The 13,879-nt window shown below is 43.4% G+C and overlaps 2 protein-coding genes across 5 annotated transcripts; one reads left to right on the forward strand and one right to left on the reverse strand.

The window, feature by feature from the left end:
* Positions 1-64: 64 nt before the first annotated feature.
* Positions 65-6,315, forward strand: LOC108013009 (uncharacterized). Its single transcript, XM_017078596.4, has 4 exons — positions 65-222; positions 445-1,841; positions 4,149-4,327; positions 4,631-6,315. The coding sequence occupies exons 1-4, from the start codon at positions 215-217 to the stop codon at positions 5,498-5,500; spliced, it is 2,454 nt and encodes an 817-aa protein (XP_016934085.1). The 5' UTR covers positions 65-214; the 3' UTR covers positions 5,501-6,315.
* tow (target of wingless) lies at positions 5,966-13,609 on the reverse strand. 4 transcript variants are annotated; one of them, XM_065864781.2, is made up of 6 exons: positions 13,463-13,609; positions 11,492-11,804; positions 9,706-9,889; positions 9,596-9,653; positions 7,823-8,719; positions 5,966-7,424 (listed from the first exon to the last, which is right to left on the reverse strand). In XM_065864781.2, the coding sequence occupies exons 2-6, from the start codon at positions 11,568-11,570 to the stop codon at positions 7,197-7,199; spliced, it is 1,446 nt and encodes a 481-aa protein (XP_065720853.2). In that variant the 5' UTR covers positions 11,571-11,804; positions 13,463-13,609; the 3' UTR covers positions 5,966-7,196. The 4 variants fall into 4 exon arrangements, with proteins under 4 accessions (XP_065720853.2, XP_016934087.2, XP_065720852.2 ...); XM_017078598.4 differs by having other exon boundaries at positions 9,596-9,638; positions 13,372-13,603; XM_065864780.2 differs by having other exon boundaries at positions 11,492-11,776; positions 13,372-13,597.
* Between the last annotated feature and the right edge of the window lie 270 nt (positions 13,610-13,879).

Genomic DNA, 13,879 nt, shown 5'->3' on the forward strand with positions numbered 1-13,879 from the left:
ACCCACCTTTACCTATTTTTCAGTAAAATTGAATACATAAAAACGGTATAAAAGTATATACCGGACGGTATTATTTGATGGCTCACTCCACGGTCACACTGCTAATTTTATTTGACGACGTAGGAGCTGAAAAAAATTGTGGAGTGAAAAATTGAAAAAGTGCCCGAAAAACTATAATTTGGCCAGATATCTTACCACTTTCAGCACACCAGAAATGAATATGTAAGTCCAAACGCACTCATCTAAACGGGCAAACCCCCTTTTCGGTCTGAAATCCAGGTGACCATGCGGCCTGGGGCCGAGTGTCGAAAATCAATAAATTCAAAATGGCAGTAAAAAATGAAAATTACATAAAAAAAGATCGCTTGGTGTAAATTTCAACATTTTGGCTACGCATCGAAAGGCTCAAAATTCTAATTTCATGGCACAAAACGCTCCTTGCAGGTACAACGGACAGGTTAACGCCTACGGCGGTGGCGGTGGAGCAGCAGGCGGCGGTCTACCCGGTGGCATGGTGCCCAATCGCATGGGCGGAGGAGCTCCCGGGGGCGGACCCGGCGGAGCGGGCATGTTCCAGCGCAATCGCTCTGCCCCCTATCCGGGATTCAATGGGCACGGACCCGCCAATGGGGGACAGCGCCGCATGAACGGCGGTGGTCCTGGCATGGGACCCGGAGGACCCCGCGGCCAAGAAGGCTTCGGTGGCCAGAACGGCGGACAGCGCACTTCCAACCATGGCGCCCACTTGCCCAAGATCGTTTGGTCCGAGGTCAACCTCACGCCATTCCGCAAGAACTTCTACAAGCCCTGCGATTCGGTGCTGGCACGCACTCCTGGGGAGACAGAGACCTTCCTCACCAGCAATGAGATCACCATCAAGGGCGACCAGGTACCCACACCCAGTATTGAGTTCGAGGAGGGAGGCTTCCCCGACTATGTAATGAACGAGATCCGCAAGCAGGGTTTCGCCAAGCCAACGGCCATTCAGGCACAGGGTTGGCCCATCGCTTTGAGCGGAAGGGATCTGGTGGGCGTGGCCCAGACCGGATCCGGCAAGACCCTGGCCTACGTCCTGCCGGCGGTGGTGCACATCAATAACCAGCCACGCCTGGAGCGTGGTGATGGACCCATCGCCCTGGTGCTGGCTCCCACTAGGGAGCTGGCCCAGCAGATTCAGCAGGTGGCCATCGAGTTTGGCAGCAATACGCATGTGCGTAACACTTGCATCTTTGGCGGAGCACCAAAGGGTCAGCAGGCGCGGGATCTCGAGCGCGGAGTGGAGATTGTGATCGCGACACCTGGTCGACTGATCGATTTCCTCGAGCGGGGCACTACCTCGCTAAAGAGATGCACCTATCTGGTTCTTGACGAGGCTGATCGTATGCTGGACATGGGCTTCGAGCCCCAGATCAGGAAGATCATGCAACAGATCCGCCCGGACCGTCAGGTTCTGATGTGGTCCGCCACCTGGCCCAAAGAGGTGCGCCAGCTGGCCGAGGAGTTCCTTAATAACTATATTCAGGTGAACATTGGGTCGCTGTCGCTGAGCGCCAACCACAACATCCTTCAGATCGTGGACGTGTGCGATGAGAACGAGAAGCTGATGAAGCTGATCAAGTTGCTGACGGACATCTCGGCAGAGAACGAGACCAAGACGATCATCTTCGTCGAGACCAAGAAGCGTGTTGACGAGATCACGCGCAATATCTCCCGTCAGGGCTGGCGCGCTTGCGCTATTCACGGCGATAAGTCGCAGCAGGAGCGCGACTTTGTGCTCTCGAGCTTCCGCAATGGCCGGCACTCGATCCTGGTGGCCACCGATGTGGCTGCCCGCGGACTTGGTGAGTAAACGTAGCCTTTGTGGGCCTCCAAAGGGGCCACCTTCCGTTTTTTCTCTCCGTAACCAAGCAATTGTTGCCTGTGGATCAATCAGCATCCCGTGGGGTTTCATTCATTATTTTGTGATTCGTCGTCGACGCCTTCCTGGTTCGTCTGGTCTCAGCGATCCGTCAGCGATGAATCGGCCAACACCGCCCAGCCTCTTCGCTCTTCCTTCCGCTCTGTTTCCAGAACTTTGGAGGTTTTTTTGGTTTGAGTCAGTTCCGGATTTCACATTTCATTCTCGATTTGAGCTCAAAACGAAATCGAAATGATTCTGGGGGTTTCATAAGCGGAATCGTTCTGCGGTTTAATATTCATTTCCAGCGTGTAAATAATCATGGTTGAAAGATTTTTTTTTGTTTATATTATAATAATCTAAATATGTTTTGTAAAAAAGCTCTTCCAGTACATTTCGCATAGCTGTATTTTGGCTTCACTGTTTTTTCTTAAATATTCTAAACTTATTTCAATTCCAGGATGTTCAGTTGAAAATTATGATATTTCATGGTGGGCAGCTAAGCGAAATTTACTGGGCTTTTCACTAGCTAACATCTATCAAACTATGTAATTTAGTGAAAGTGAAAACCGGAAAAGGACCGATTGTTAATAATTTTGCATGTTCGAACTCATACCAGCCGAAGATCTCCTATTTATCATTTTTCGGGAACGTTTGGGCCTTAGTTCAATGATTTTCGAGTGGTTCGATTCCTGGTGGACCGCTAAGTTCCTCTCGATCCCTTTAGTTTCTGCTGAATTATTCTCTGAGTACGAAGAAATGGTGTGGTCTCAAATAATGAGGGGAATGTGTTTGTTCTCCATGCATTGCTGGTTATATGATGTTGTTTACCTTTAGTTTGTTTGTTGCTCTCTTGCTCATAGTTTTTAGTTGTGTCTCGTCAATCACATTTTGAGTAACCTTACCGTATAAAGCAACTTACTGTCAGTCAAGGAGTCAATGGCCCAGCAAAATAATCTAAAAAAAATCCAAAGTAAATAATCTCAGTGCACCCTAAAAAAATAACCACTTAATCCAAGGCAAACCGATTAAACAATGCCTAAAAACTATATGTATTTTTTAATTTTTTTTTTTAGTTAATAGAATAATATGAAGTAACTAATGTGTTGAATAATTGCCACATTTTGCGGACCAAGAATTTTTTGACTGATGATAATTTTCTGTAGCTTATTTATGTATCATAAAGTATCTTATACTATATTACGTCGCTCCTTACTCTATGTATAAAACCTAAATTTGTGTGTGAACAAAAATATCATCAGCACCTTATATGAAATGGACTTCGATTTTTCAAATGGCAAAACAAGTACAAAAAAGTTTAAAGTTTAATGTTAAAAAGTTATATACACAAAGCAGTTAAAGAGAAAAGCTATATATACAAGTTGAGGGTTGAGTTATAAGTTTCTAGCATTGCTGAGATCCGTGGGATCTCCCTCATCACGACCCACTTGCGAGGACAGGATCTCCAGGGACTCTTGCGCGTAAGCCTAACTCTAATCCATTCTAACCCTAGATCGTCAGGGTAAGTACTAGGCTAATTTACTTCTTCCTAATCATAGCAATATGTCCGCACCCCTTCCTCCCTCCTTACCATCGAAGTATCTAACCATATGTACCTTCGAAAGACCAGCACCCTCTATCATAAGCTTTGATCATTCATTTACTTTTATATTACCTATTTATAATATTAATTTTAATCAAGCCGTCTCTTGTATGCATTAAGCTTAAACATTTATATTACGATTTGTGTATTGAAAAAAATATAAGATATGAAAGTATGATGAGAAGAAAAGGTCGAGGTCCACATTTCTGCAGTATAGAAAAAACATATATCTATTTGCCAAAGATGTATAGTTATTAATATACGCTAATAGTATTGATGGCGAAATTTTTGTTCAAAGTACAAAACATACCAAATGAAATTTAAACTGAAATACCAACCGACAAAATCCATTCAACGATTCGATCAAGTATATTTTAAGTTCTATTAACAAACGTACCCAAAACAAATGATCGCACCGAAACCAACACCACCACACTAACACTCACACCAAGACAGACACGGACCCACTAACATAAACCTCCACAAACACACACACAAATAAGTTTTCGTTTTTGTTGAATAGTTTCTTGAGTATTGAGAAAGATTCCTATTTTCGACGTATTGATTCGATTGGATATTTTTAACGCTTCTTTTCACACTTCTTCAATTTTCAAATTCGAAATGAAAAATATAAATGAAATCAAACAGACGTTGACGATGTCAAGTTTGTGATCAACTATGATTATCCTTCGAACTCTGAGGACTACGTGCATCGCATTGGACGTACCGGACGCTCTAATAACACCGGCACCGCCTACACCTTGTTCACGCACTCCAACGCCAACAAGGCCAATGACCTGATCCAGGTGCTGCGCGAGGCCAACCAGGTGAGTTATCTTTGGGTCTATATATCGTAGGAATCGGAATTCTCAGCTACTTTAGAATGTTTGAGGACAAGTTAAATGTAAAATATGTGACTTTGTACCAAGGTTAGAAAGAAATTCCAAGATACTTAACTTTGGCACACCAAAAAAACAATTATAAAAGTTTATATACCAAATTTCCCGAGGGCAAGTTGTTTTGTTAAAATTAAAGAACTGGAACAATAGTCGAGTCGCTTTAACCGAATCCCTTGTTAACTTATTAAATACTTCCATGTACTTACCTTATTTGTTTCCCTCCCCCAACAGACCATCAACCCCAAACTGATGAACATGGCCATGAGCGGGGGCTACAACAAGCGCGGCGGCGGCATGGGTGGTGGCTATCGTGGCGGCAACGGCTACCAGGGTCGCAACCAGCAGATGGGCGGCGGCTACAATGGCGGCAACAACTATCGCAACAACAACGGTCCCGGAGGCAACATGAATCGCAATGCTTTTAACGGTGGTGCAGCTGGTGGACCACCACGTTTCGACCAGAAGCCACGCACCTCGCCGCCAAACCAAGGCGGTCAGGGAGGATACCGCGGCCAGGGAGGCGGTGGCTACCAGGGCCAGCAGCAACAGCAGGGCGGAGTACCCTTCTCCCGCTTCAATCCCAATGCCGCTTGTTTCGAGCCCAACAAAGCACAGAACGCTCCGGGATCTGTGCCGCCACAGGCGCAACATCAGCAGCAACAGCAGCAGCAGCAGGCCCAGGCACAAGCACAGGCACAGGCTGCCCAGCAGCAACACCTGCTTCCCGATGCCTCCGTTCAGGCGGCGATGGCAGCTGCCAACTACGGGGTCGATCAGAAGCGTTCTCGTTTCTCGCCGTACAACATGAACTTCGCCAACATGCCCCCGCCACCGATGAACCAGCAGCAGGCGGCGGCGGCAGCCCAGCAGCAACAGTTGCAGACACCCCAGCAGCAGCAGCAGCAGACACCACAGGCTTACGGCCAGTACTCGTCGATGTCCTCCAGCATGGCAACCGTGTCGCTGAACGGAGGAGCAACGGCGGTGGCCAATTCTTACCGCGCCCAGTATGCAGTACCCACGCAGGCGGCTCCCTATATGATGGCGAACAGCGGCGATATCTTTGCCTATCCGCCGCCCCCGCTGCCCGTGCAGAACTAGAGGCTCTATAGTTCAAAAGAGGCTACCAAATTGTAGAACCTGCTCTACTGTAATTTCCTTTCCCCACACGAACATTACACGCACATCCATACACCCACCCGTATAAATGTACACGAGCCACGATTACAAGTCCAGGGACTTCATAGGGAAGATGTTAGATGAGCGTCGTTGATGTACGTTTCGTGTAGATCTCCTCCGCCCACGTCGTAGCTATATAATATGGTTTAATCTGGAATCAAATACGCTTTTAATTTGATAAATCTCTTCGTTTCCCCATAAAAAAAACCCCCAATTTAGTTGATAAGCTTTTGGTTTAGTCAAATTGTTAGGGCATTCGAGTGCCGATCATCGATGTTGTTGGCATTTATATTTCCACAGCCCTGGGCGTATTTGATTTCTTTATACAATTCTCGAATATTGTACCTATAATTCATACACTGCAAAAGAAATGTTTGCAATGCTCCAACCAAACCCAAGCCAAAAGAGATTAGATACAATCGGATTACTAGGAAACACTAGAAGGGGAAAACACTCCCGCGCACACCTTTCACACTATCGGACACACACGTACACATAAGAAACAATGTCAATTTCTTAGAATCAAATGCGTATTATTATGTCATCTTAAACCATATTATGTGACTAGTCTAATGAATTGCTTAGCTGGATACTTTTCACACAGTAACAAAATTAAACATACAAATAAAACAGAACGTCTAAATACTTTCAGAAATAAAATGTAATTCCATTTTATGTGAGCCCATAAGTATGAATTGATAACAAGATATAAATAAAGGAATTAATTAGAAGTTCAACTGGCTGGATTTAATTATTTCCGCGGGGAAACAAGACGGCGTGTTTTTAAACTTAATTGATTTGCTTTTATTTTCCATTTTTAAATATATATATATATTTCCATATAAGAAAAACTATCATACATCCAAAATTATCATAATAATAAATAGAACTAAATTATACAAATATTACTAGACAGCTTCATCCGTTAATTGCATATCCAACGAACATTCTATCGTCTCCATATTCAACGTTACACCATTTCGAGAATTTGACGGAAAATATTTGTTAAAAAATTACACCATGAGATTTATGACTAACAAAATTGCGTGAGAATGTAGAAGTCATTTGTTTGTTACACTTTATATTATTTACTTTGTATGATTTGTGTTTGCTTTGTTCGGGATCTAAACTCCTCCTCCGCATCCTCTTTGTGGCATTTGCATATATATCGCTTTATAACGTTATACTCGATCCTAAATCTATGTACCTTGCGCTTTCTGATCCAACTCGCTACAATCCCTATCCTACTCGTACTCTCATCTCATCGGTTCTTTGGCTGCCTCTTGAATATTTTTGTAGTTTAATGCTTTATTTGTTGCTCCGCATAGGTTTAGTAGTTGCTCATCTTGTTTGTTGTAAGTAGTACGCATATAGGGGGCTCGATCTGCCCGCCGGGGGTTCTGAGGTTCTGAAACATTGAGTGCAGTTTTACAATTTCTTAATTGATTTTCTTCGATTTTTTTTGTTGCTTTTTGGCTTTTCTTGGATTTTTAGTCATGGGGTTCGTTTTTTATAATTTTGGTTAATCTTAGCTTTCATCTTTGGCTGCAGTTTCTTCCAACTGTGTGTCTGAACGTGGGTGCATCCTCCGTCTGCTGGCTGTTTACATATATAGATATCACGAGAGTTCCTGCGAGAACTGGGTCTCCAGGGTGGGTCTAGTTCTAGTGGGGTTCCTGCTGGGATTGCGTATCGGTGGTCCAGGGCTGCCATATCCTGCCGCATACAGCTGCGGGCACGAGTCTTTTATGAGTTCCTGCGTCTCACGCAGTTGCCGCTGCACTTGCGGCGCCAATCGCTGCACGCTGATGGCGGGCGGGAACTTGTATTCCGCCGCCGGAGCGGGCTGAAAAATAAACGGAATAAGTAGGTTTAGTTTTGAGTTTAACTGGGCCCTTAAAAAGAAAAGTTATTATCTCACAAAAGAATTATTAAAAAAAATTCAGTTTGTCTAAAGAATTCGCGCTTCTTTTGTTTCTGTATGGCGATGATCGACTTGGGGTTCAAATGGTGGTGACATTTGTGTCACTTCTGATATTGTCATGGGTGACATCGTAATAAGTGACAGTGTTAAAAGTGACATTGTCATTGAGTAACATTCTTGTTTTTAGAAATCAATTTAAGTGATGGAAACCTTTTTAATCTTTTATGTTTCTCGGCTGACATTGTAATGGTTGACATTACCATGGGTGATATTGTCATGGGTGACTTTCTCCTAGAGAGAGAGTTCCCTGGACAGCTCACCTGTGTGCCGTGCATCATCTCGCCGTAATAGGCGCCCGGCGGAGGAGGCGGTGGCTGTTGCTGCTGCATTTGGCTGTGTGGAGCGGTTGGCGGTTCGTACGTTTCGGGGGCGTTGGAAAGGGCCGTCGCCGTCGGGGGGGCAGTGCTCGGGGGGGCGGCACCGTAGTAGGCCAGCTGCAGGGGCCCTCGACCCGCTGCGATTCCGGAAATGGCGCCGGCGCCATTGAGGAAGCCACCGCTCGACCCGGTGGCAATATACTGAACGGAAGGAGGCGGTGCCGGCGGTGGACAGGCGGTACTGCCCGGAGGCCCGGCTGTGGCGGTGCTGCCGTAGATCAGGCGCTTTGGACTCACGCTCTGCGGCTTGGTTCCGGCGGGAAGGGACAGCAGATATTGCTGTTGCTGCTGGTAGAGCTGCTGTTGCTGCTGTTGCTGCTGACTGAGTTGCTGTTGCTGCTGCTGCTGGTGATGTTGCTGCTGCAACTGGACGAGCTGTGCCGCTGCTGCCGCCGTGGACGTGTTGACAACATTAGGATCCAACTGGGGCAGCAGGATTAGTTGCTGCTGCTGCTGCTGGTAGAGCACCGCCGCCTGTTGCTGCTGCCGCCCTGCCAGCACATGCTGAGGTAGATACTCCGTCGTGGGCAGCGTGACTATCGTCGAGGAGGAGGCGGTGACCGTCGCCGCACTGGAAGGCTGGAGCAGCAGGCCGGCTCCGCGGGGAGGTTGCTTGAGCGGCACCTGCACCTGGCGGATGGGCGTCGTCTGCAACGAGCGACTGGCCGAGGAGCAAATGGAGGCCGTGATGCTGGCGGACTCCCAGTGTTGACGCAGGGCGTTCAGTCGGGCCTCCTCCAGAGCGATCTCCGTTTCGCTGGCCGAGTCGTAGTCGGGACCCTGAAAGAGCAGATGAGTTTAGCCAGATGCCGAAATCAGAAAACTTAGAGGTTATCAAAATATTATTCCGAAACACACAAAGAAAAAACAAAGATCGAAATACGCTGACTAAAAAAATATTAAATTTAATTAAGAAAATTATACAATCTAAACTGTTAGATTTTTCCATATTGAATTGTATGATGCATTTTTTACCTAAGCTTAAATATAATAATATCAATTAATATATTACAAATTTGTATTCGTTTTCCTGCATGTATTCTTCACATCTCTTTGATCTCTTTTTTTCAGGTAACAAGCGAAATTTAATGGTTCCTCACATGTTGTTCGAAAAAAAATTAAATTAAAGGCCATAAAACCGATTGTTTGGCTATTCCAAATTAGCGCAACCAAATACTTAGTACATTTATATATTTGACCATTGGGCAGCGAGCCATTTGCTTACTATCGTAAAACAGCCTATAACATATCAATATTTTGATTATTTAAGTCAATTTACTTGTTCAGCATATGATTAATAGAGTGTTTCTCTGTTTTAAAAATCAACAAAGGCTTTGCACAAGATTATTTTGAGTTCCTATTCATTTTAATAGGTTTTATAAATATATTTTAATGTCAAAACCATAAATTTGTGGAATTATATAGGAGAAGCGGTTTTTTTTGCGTCAATGAACTTAGAATTTGTTGGGTTTCCTTGTTTTAGAAGTTCTGTGTTTATGGAAACAGGCAAACAAATATTTTTGCTATTCTATAAAGCAATGTGCTGGAAAACTCTTAATGGTTTAAACACTTATCGACCATAAATATCGGAAATCCCCCATATGTATTTAGATCGCCTTATACCAGGTGTTTTCTTATTTTTAATTAGACTCTCACCTCGTCGATCTTCTTGTCCAGCATGCGGAAGAAGTTCTGTTGGCTAGATGATATTTCCCTGGAAAAGTGAGGTGTTTATTTTCGGTTAGATGGGCGGGGGGATGACTTACTGGCTTTGGAGCAGCGATAGGTTCTTGGCGCGCAGCAGGGAGACGGCCACGTCCTCGTCGCTGTCCTGGATGTCCTTATTGCTTAGCTCCTCGCTCTCGTCGTGCTTCTCGCGGTCGCGCTGCTGTGCCTTCTCGGCATCCTCGATGTGGCCTTCGTCCTCGTCCGTTTCGGCATCCGAGTCGGCTGCCAAACAAATGGATAATGCCAAAGAAGAGTTTCGAGCATTAGTCAAGATGAGTGGGCAATTTCGCGAGTGCCACCGGGTGGCAAAAGTTTTGCAATAAGCCAAGTGGGGCAACTTCTTCGATGCTTAGAAAACACTTGTAGAAATTATACTATGACATATGTGTGGGAATGTGGAGACACTCAGAAAAATTAAAGAACAGTAGGCTCTAAGATAATAACTAATTTAACTCTCTTTCAATCGTAAAAATAAACATTTTTTCGGAAATACTAACAAGACCTTCAACACCCTTTATTTACTTCATCGTTCTTCCTTTGCTAACCCATCATCCGCAACTTTCGGCCTGACCTGCGTATACTTAATATTTCCTTGGGCCTTTCTTTGAAGTGGCCTTGCTACCCATAAATTTAATTAAAAACCGTTATGCATTTTAATGCAAATTCAAAGAGAGCCTTGTATTATGAATAATTAATCTGGAACCAAGACTAAAGCCTAGGCGTCTCCGAAATATTTGGGTCGTTTATGGCACAATGGCGCCTTTGTGTATGCTATACTTTTTTAGCTTTAACCCTTTTGGCACACACACACACAAACACACAATTTGAGGGCCTCGGGGGCGGCGCCCACTGCAACAACAAGTTGCCTTTTTAGCAGTTAATTATACACACACAAAAACAAAGAAGAAAACAAGAAACACGCACACAACGACGGCCACAAAAGAGAGGGTTGGGCCATAGGGCATAGTCAAAAGTTCGCCATGTAGGCTAGGTTTTTACATTTTTATAAACTTAAGAGCAAACACACGCTGGTGTTGGTAAGTTTGCAAGTGTATGTGTGTGTTTTTGGTTTATATATAGACAATTCTCTGGGCTTTAAAATGTAGGCCTTTATTATTACTTTGGTGAATGCATGGCCTTAAAACTGGGCTTCTCCTTTCAGACCCTCCTTTCGCCTCTGTTTTTTCACTGCTGGTGACATATTAATCAATGATGTCCTCATTGTGTGGAAACAGGTGGCTCACACACACACAGAAACACGCACACACACACACAGGCACACTGCCGGAGGCAAATTGATGTCGTCATGCGTGTAAGCTTTTGTTGTGCCAGGCAATACTTTTTCCTAGCTATTTCCCCCCATTTCCCTTTTCCCACAGAGAAGAAAATCTTGATATTTCTGTAGATCGCTTGCATACTTTTCTATCCAAATGATGGGGGTATTAAGAATTATCAAAACAATATCAATATTTAACACGCAAAACAAGAATCACGAAATATCTATAGGTGGAGAAAACGAAATAAGAATGTGAAGTGCTCTCAAATAAAATTATATAGGTTGGTCGATGATATATCTATTATTTGATGGCTAATAAAATAATGTTTTGATACCTTTGAAATATTAAATACTTCTATCAAAAGATATTCTTTTTAAACATTCTTATTATCAACTAAATATATGATCTATTTTTTTTTTGTATAGACTCTATTGATTGGTAACTTGTGGTTTCATGGGTCATCTTTAGATAACTTTTTTCCTGTGCACCACATATGGATCTTGAAATGTCAGGCCCCAAAGGATGTACTCTCTTTTTGCGTACTCACCATGTCCTCCTTTCTTGCCGTTCGCTTTACTCTTCGATTTCCTGGGATACAAATGTATCTTGCTCTGTCCACAGCCCATCTTTTGAATGTGCCGCTGCCTCTAGAAATCCAGAATCGCTGCTGCTGCTGCCTTTTGTTGTTGTTTTCAATTTGTGTTTCGTTTTTTGAGTTTTTTTTTTATTATTAATTTGTTGCTCGACACGTTGCTCTCGCGCTCTGTCTGCCGCACGTCACTCTCCACCTCTCGTTCTGTCTTTTATTTACGTTTGTCGTCTATTCTTCCTTCTGTTTTATTCAATTTTCACTAATTTAACTATGTGTGTAAATTTAATTTATTTGATCTGATGTTGTTGCTTTTGATGTTGCTGTTGCCGTTGTCAATTTCGAAAGATTCAGGCGGCAGCAACAAATGCTCCTCAGGGGGGAAATACGTTTGTGCGTGAGTTTTTCTCAGGGAAAATAAAAAATACCACCCAAGCCACCCACTCAACCAGCCACCTATTTCCAGTTGAAACCAATTACAGGCCAACTTGGCTAAGTTAAGTGAAATACCTTAGTGATAAAGCAATACTTATGGTAATTATCAAGGTGATCAAAACAACTGTTTAATAAAAATTATTAAAAAATTCTTAGAGAATTTTTTCAGGCGTTAAATTTTTTTTAATTATTTCGTTAGTGTCAAATTTGTTGAATTCATTTTTTATATTATTATAATATTTTCGGTTTTAATTAAAAAGTTAATTATACTATAATTTATTTTGTACCACTCTTTTTATAAATGGAAAAACTTCTGGTAAGGTGCCTAGAAGTAGGCAATGATATTTGAAAATTGTAAAAACTGTGCAAATGACTTATAAAGAAAGAGTTTTTCTTTTATATATAATGTTGAAATATTTGCTATTTTGCTATTATAATGTTAGGGAAGTTTATAGTTCTGTTTTATATATTTCGTTTTGTTCACTTATAGAGACTCCACTGTAATATCGTTTTCTGTCTTCTGTATTTTGGGGACCGAAACGGAAATTAAGTGGGTCCCTGGCTGGCACTCAACCACTTGTTTCAGCCGTGCTATAAATTCAATTTGCAGCGTCAATTTGTAAACAGGACAAACCCATAAAAGGGTTCTTCTGACCAGGGCTGCAGCACACTTCGCGATTCGCTCTCAAGGAGGAGAACAAGGAGAACTTTTTACTATGTTGTGTTGATTGAGATACCCCTGCCTTTAAAAGGTGGCCAAGTAAGTTTTAAACGCGCACGTTTTGTTGTTTATGTTGTCGTTGGTAATTTAAACAAATAATAACAATAATAAGCACAACAAATAGTGTGTGCAACAAAAACACTTGAATTATATTCAATTATTCGCTAAAAGAGTGAGAGCACTCGGCCGCTCGCTGGCTCGCTCTTTCGCTCACTGGATATTCTAATAGACACCGACGCGTAGCTCACACACACACACATGCTCCATTTTTGGGGGAAGACGGACACAGACAGGCGCGCGCCAAAAGAGAGAGAGTGAGAGAGCGCCAGAGAGAGCAAGTGTGCGTGTGTGGGTGAGAGTTTCGGCTCTCTCTTCGCGTGCGAAATTGATTTTTCTATTTATAAAAAAAAATCAAAATATATCCGCTTGGTTCACATTTTCCTTTTTTTTTTTGATCATTTTATTTTTGTTGCCGCCAACTGGCAGCGAAACATAATTTATGTTTTATTTATGATAGCCGGATTCTCGTTTTTTATTCCATTCCCGTGGCGATTTTCGGGTGGCCGCCGCTTTTTTTTCGCCCCAAAAGAAACTTGTTTGATTTATCTCATTTGACCACTTGGGCGCATTTGGCCCATCGAGGAAAAGCACAGACACAAATACACTATACACCATCATTTACCGCCAGACGAACGCCAGTTTATTTACACCAATCCGCTAGAAACTAAGAGGAACTGTTGGCCATTCTGATCGGGGGTTTTCCTAGTATTTACACTGGCTTTCTCCTGCGGAAAACTTTGCCGAAAAGTATCTGCGACGCGTTGCGAGTGTGTGGAATTTTGTATGCTGAAATTTATGCTGCCTGACACTCCTCTTTGTGTCACAAAAAAAAGAAGAGCGGAGCGAGTTCTGTGTGCTTTTGGGGAGAGCGGCATGCCAACACACACCACGATGAGGGCGAGTGCTCAGTGAAATGGGGGTGGGTTTTCCGGCGGAGCTTTCTCACAGGGGTTCAACTGAAGCCGGAGCTTTCGGGCACGAATTGGCGCTGTAAACTTTCCCGTGTGGTTGGCAACGCGAAAGCTGCTCCAGCATCTCCAAAAAGCTCCTGCAGAGGTCAGCCCTTATTTTTAGAGTGTTATACTGTGACCCCTATTTAAATGTTTTTGGGTTATACAGTTGAACTTTCG

Source organism: Drosophila suzukii, chromosome 3 (assembly GCF_043229965.1).
Source record: "Drosophila suzukii chromosome 3, CBGP_Dsuzu_IsoJpt1.0, whole genome shotgun sequence".
In the NCBI taxonomy this organism is placed as follows: domain Eukaryota; kingdom Metazoa; phylum Arthropoda; class Insecta; order Diptera; family Drosophilidae; genus Drosophila; species Drosophila suzukii.

Bases quoted from the DNA above. Each gene is read 5' to 3' on its own strand.
- LOC108013009 (XM_017078596.4), top strand. The intron at 1,842-4,148 runs GTGAGTAAACGT...GAAATCAAACAG, and splicing joins TGTGGCTGCCCGCGGACTTG to ACGTTGACGATGTCAAGTTT. The intron at 4,328-4,630 runs GTGAGTTATCTT...CTCCCCCAACAG, and splicing joins TGCTGCGCGAGGCCAACCAG to ACCATCAACCCCAAACTGAT.
- tow (XM_065864781.2), bottom strand. From the start codon at position 11,570: ATGGGCTGTGGACAGAGCAAGATACATTTGTATCCCAGGAAATCGAAG. The intron at 9,890-11,491 runs GTGAGTACGCAA...TTTGTTTGGCAG, and splicing joins CGGCAAGAAAGGAGGACATG to CCGACTCGGATGCCGAAACG. The intron at 8,720-9,595 runs GTGAGAGTCTAA...CTGCTCTTTCAG, and splicing joins TGGACAAGAAGATCGACGAG to GGTCCCGACTACGACTCGGC.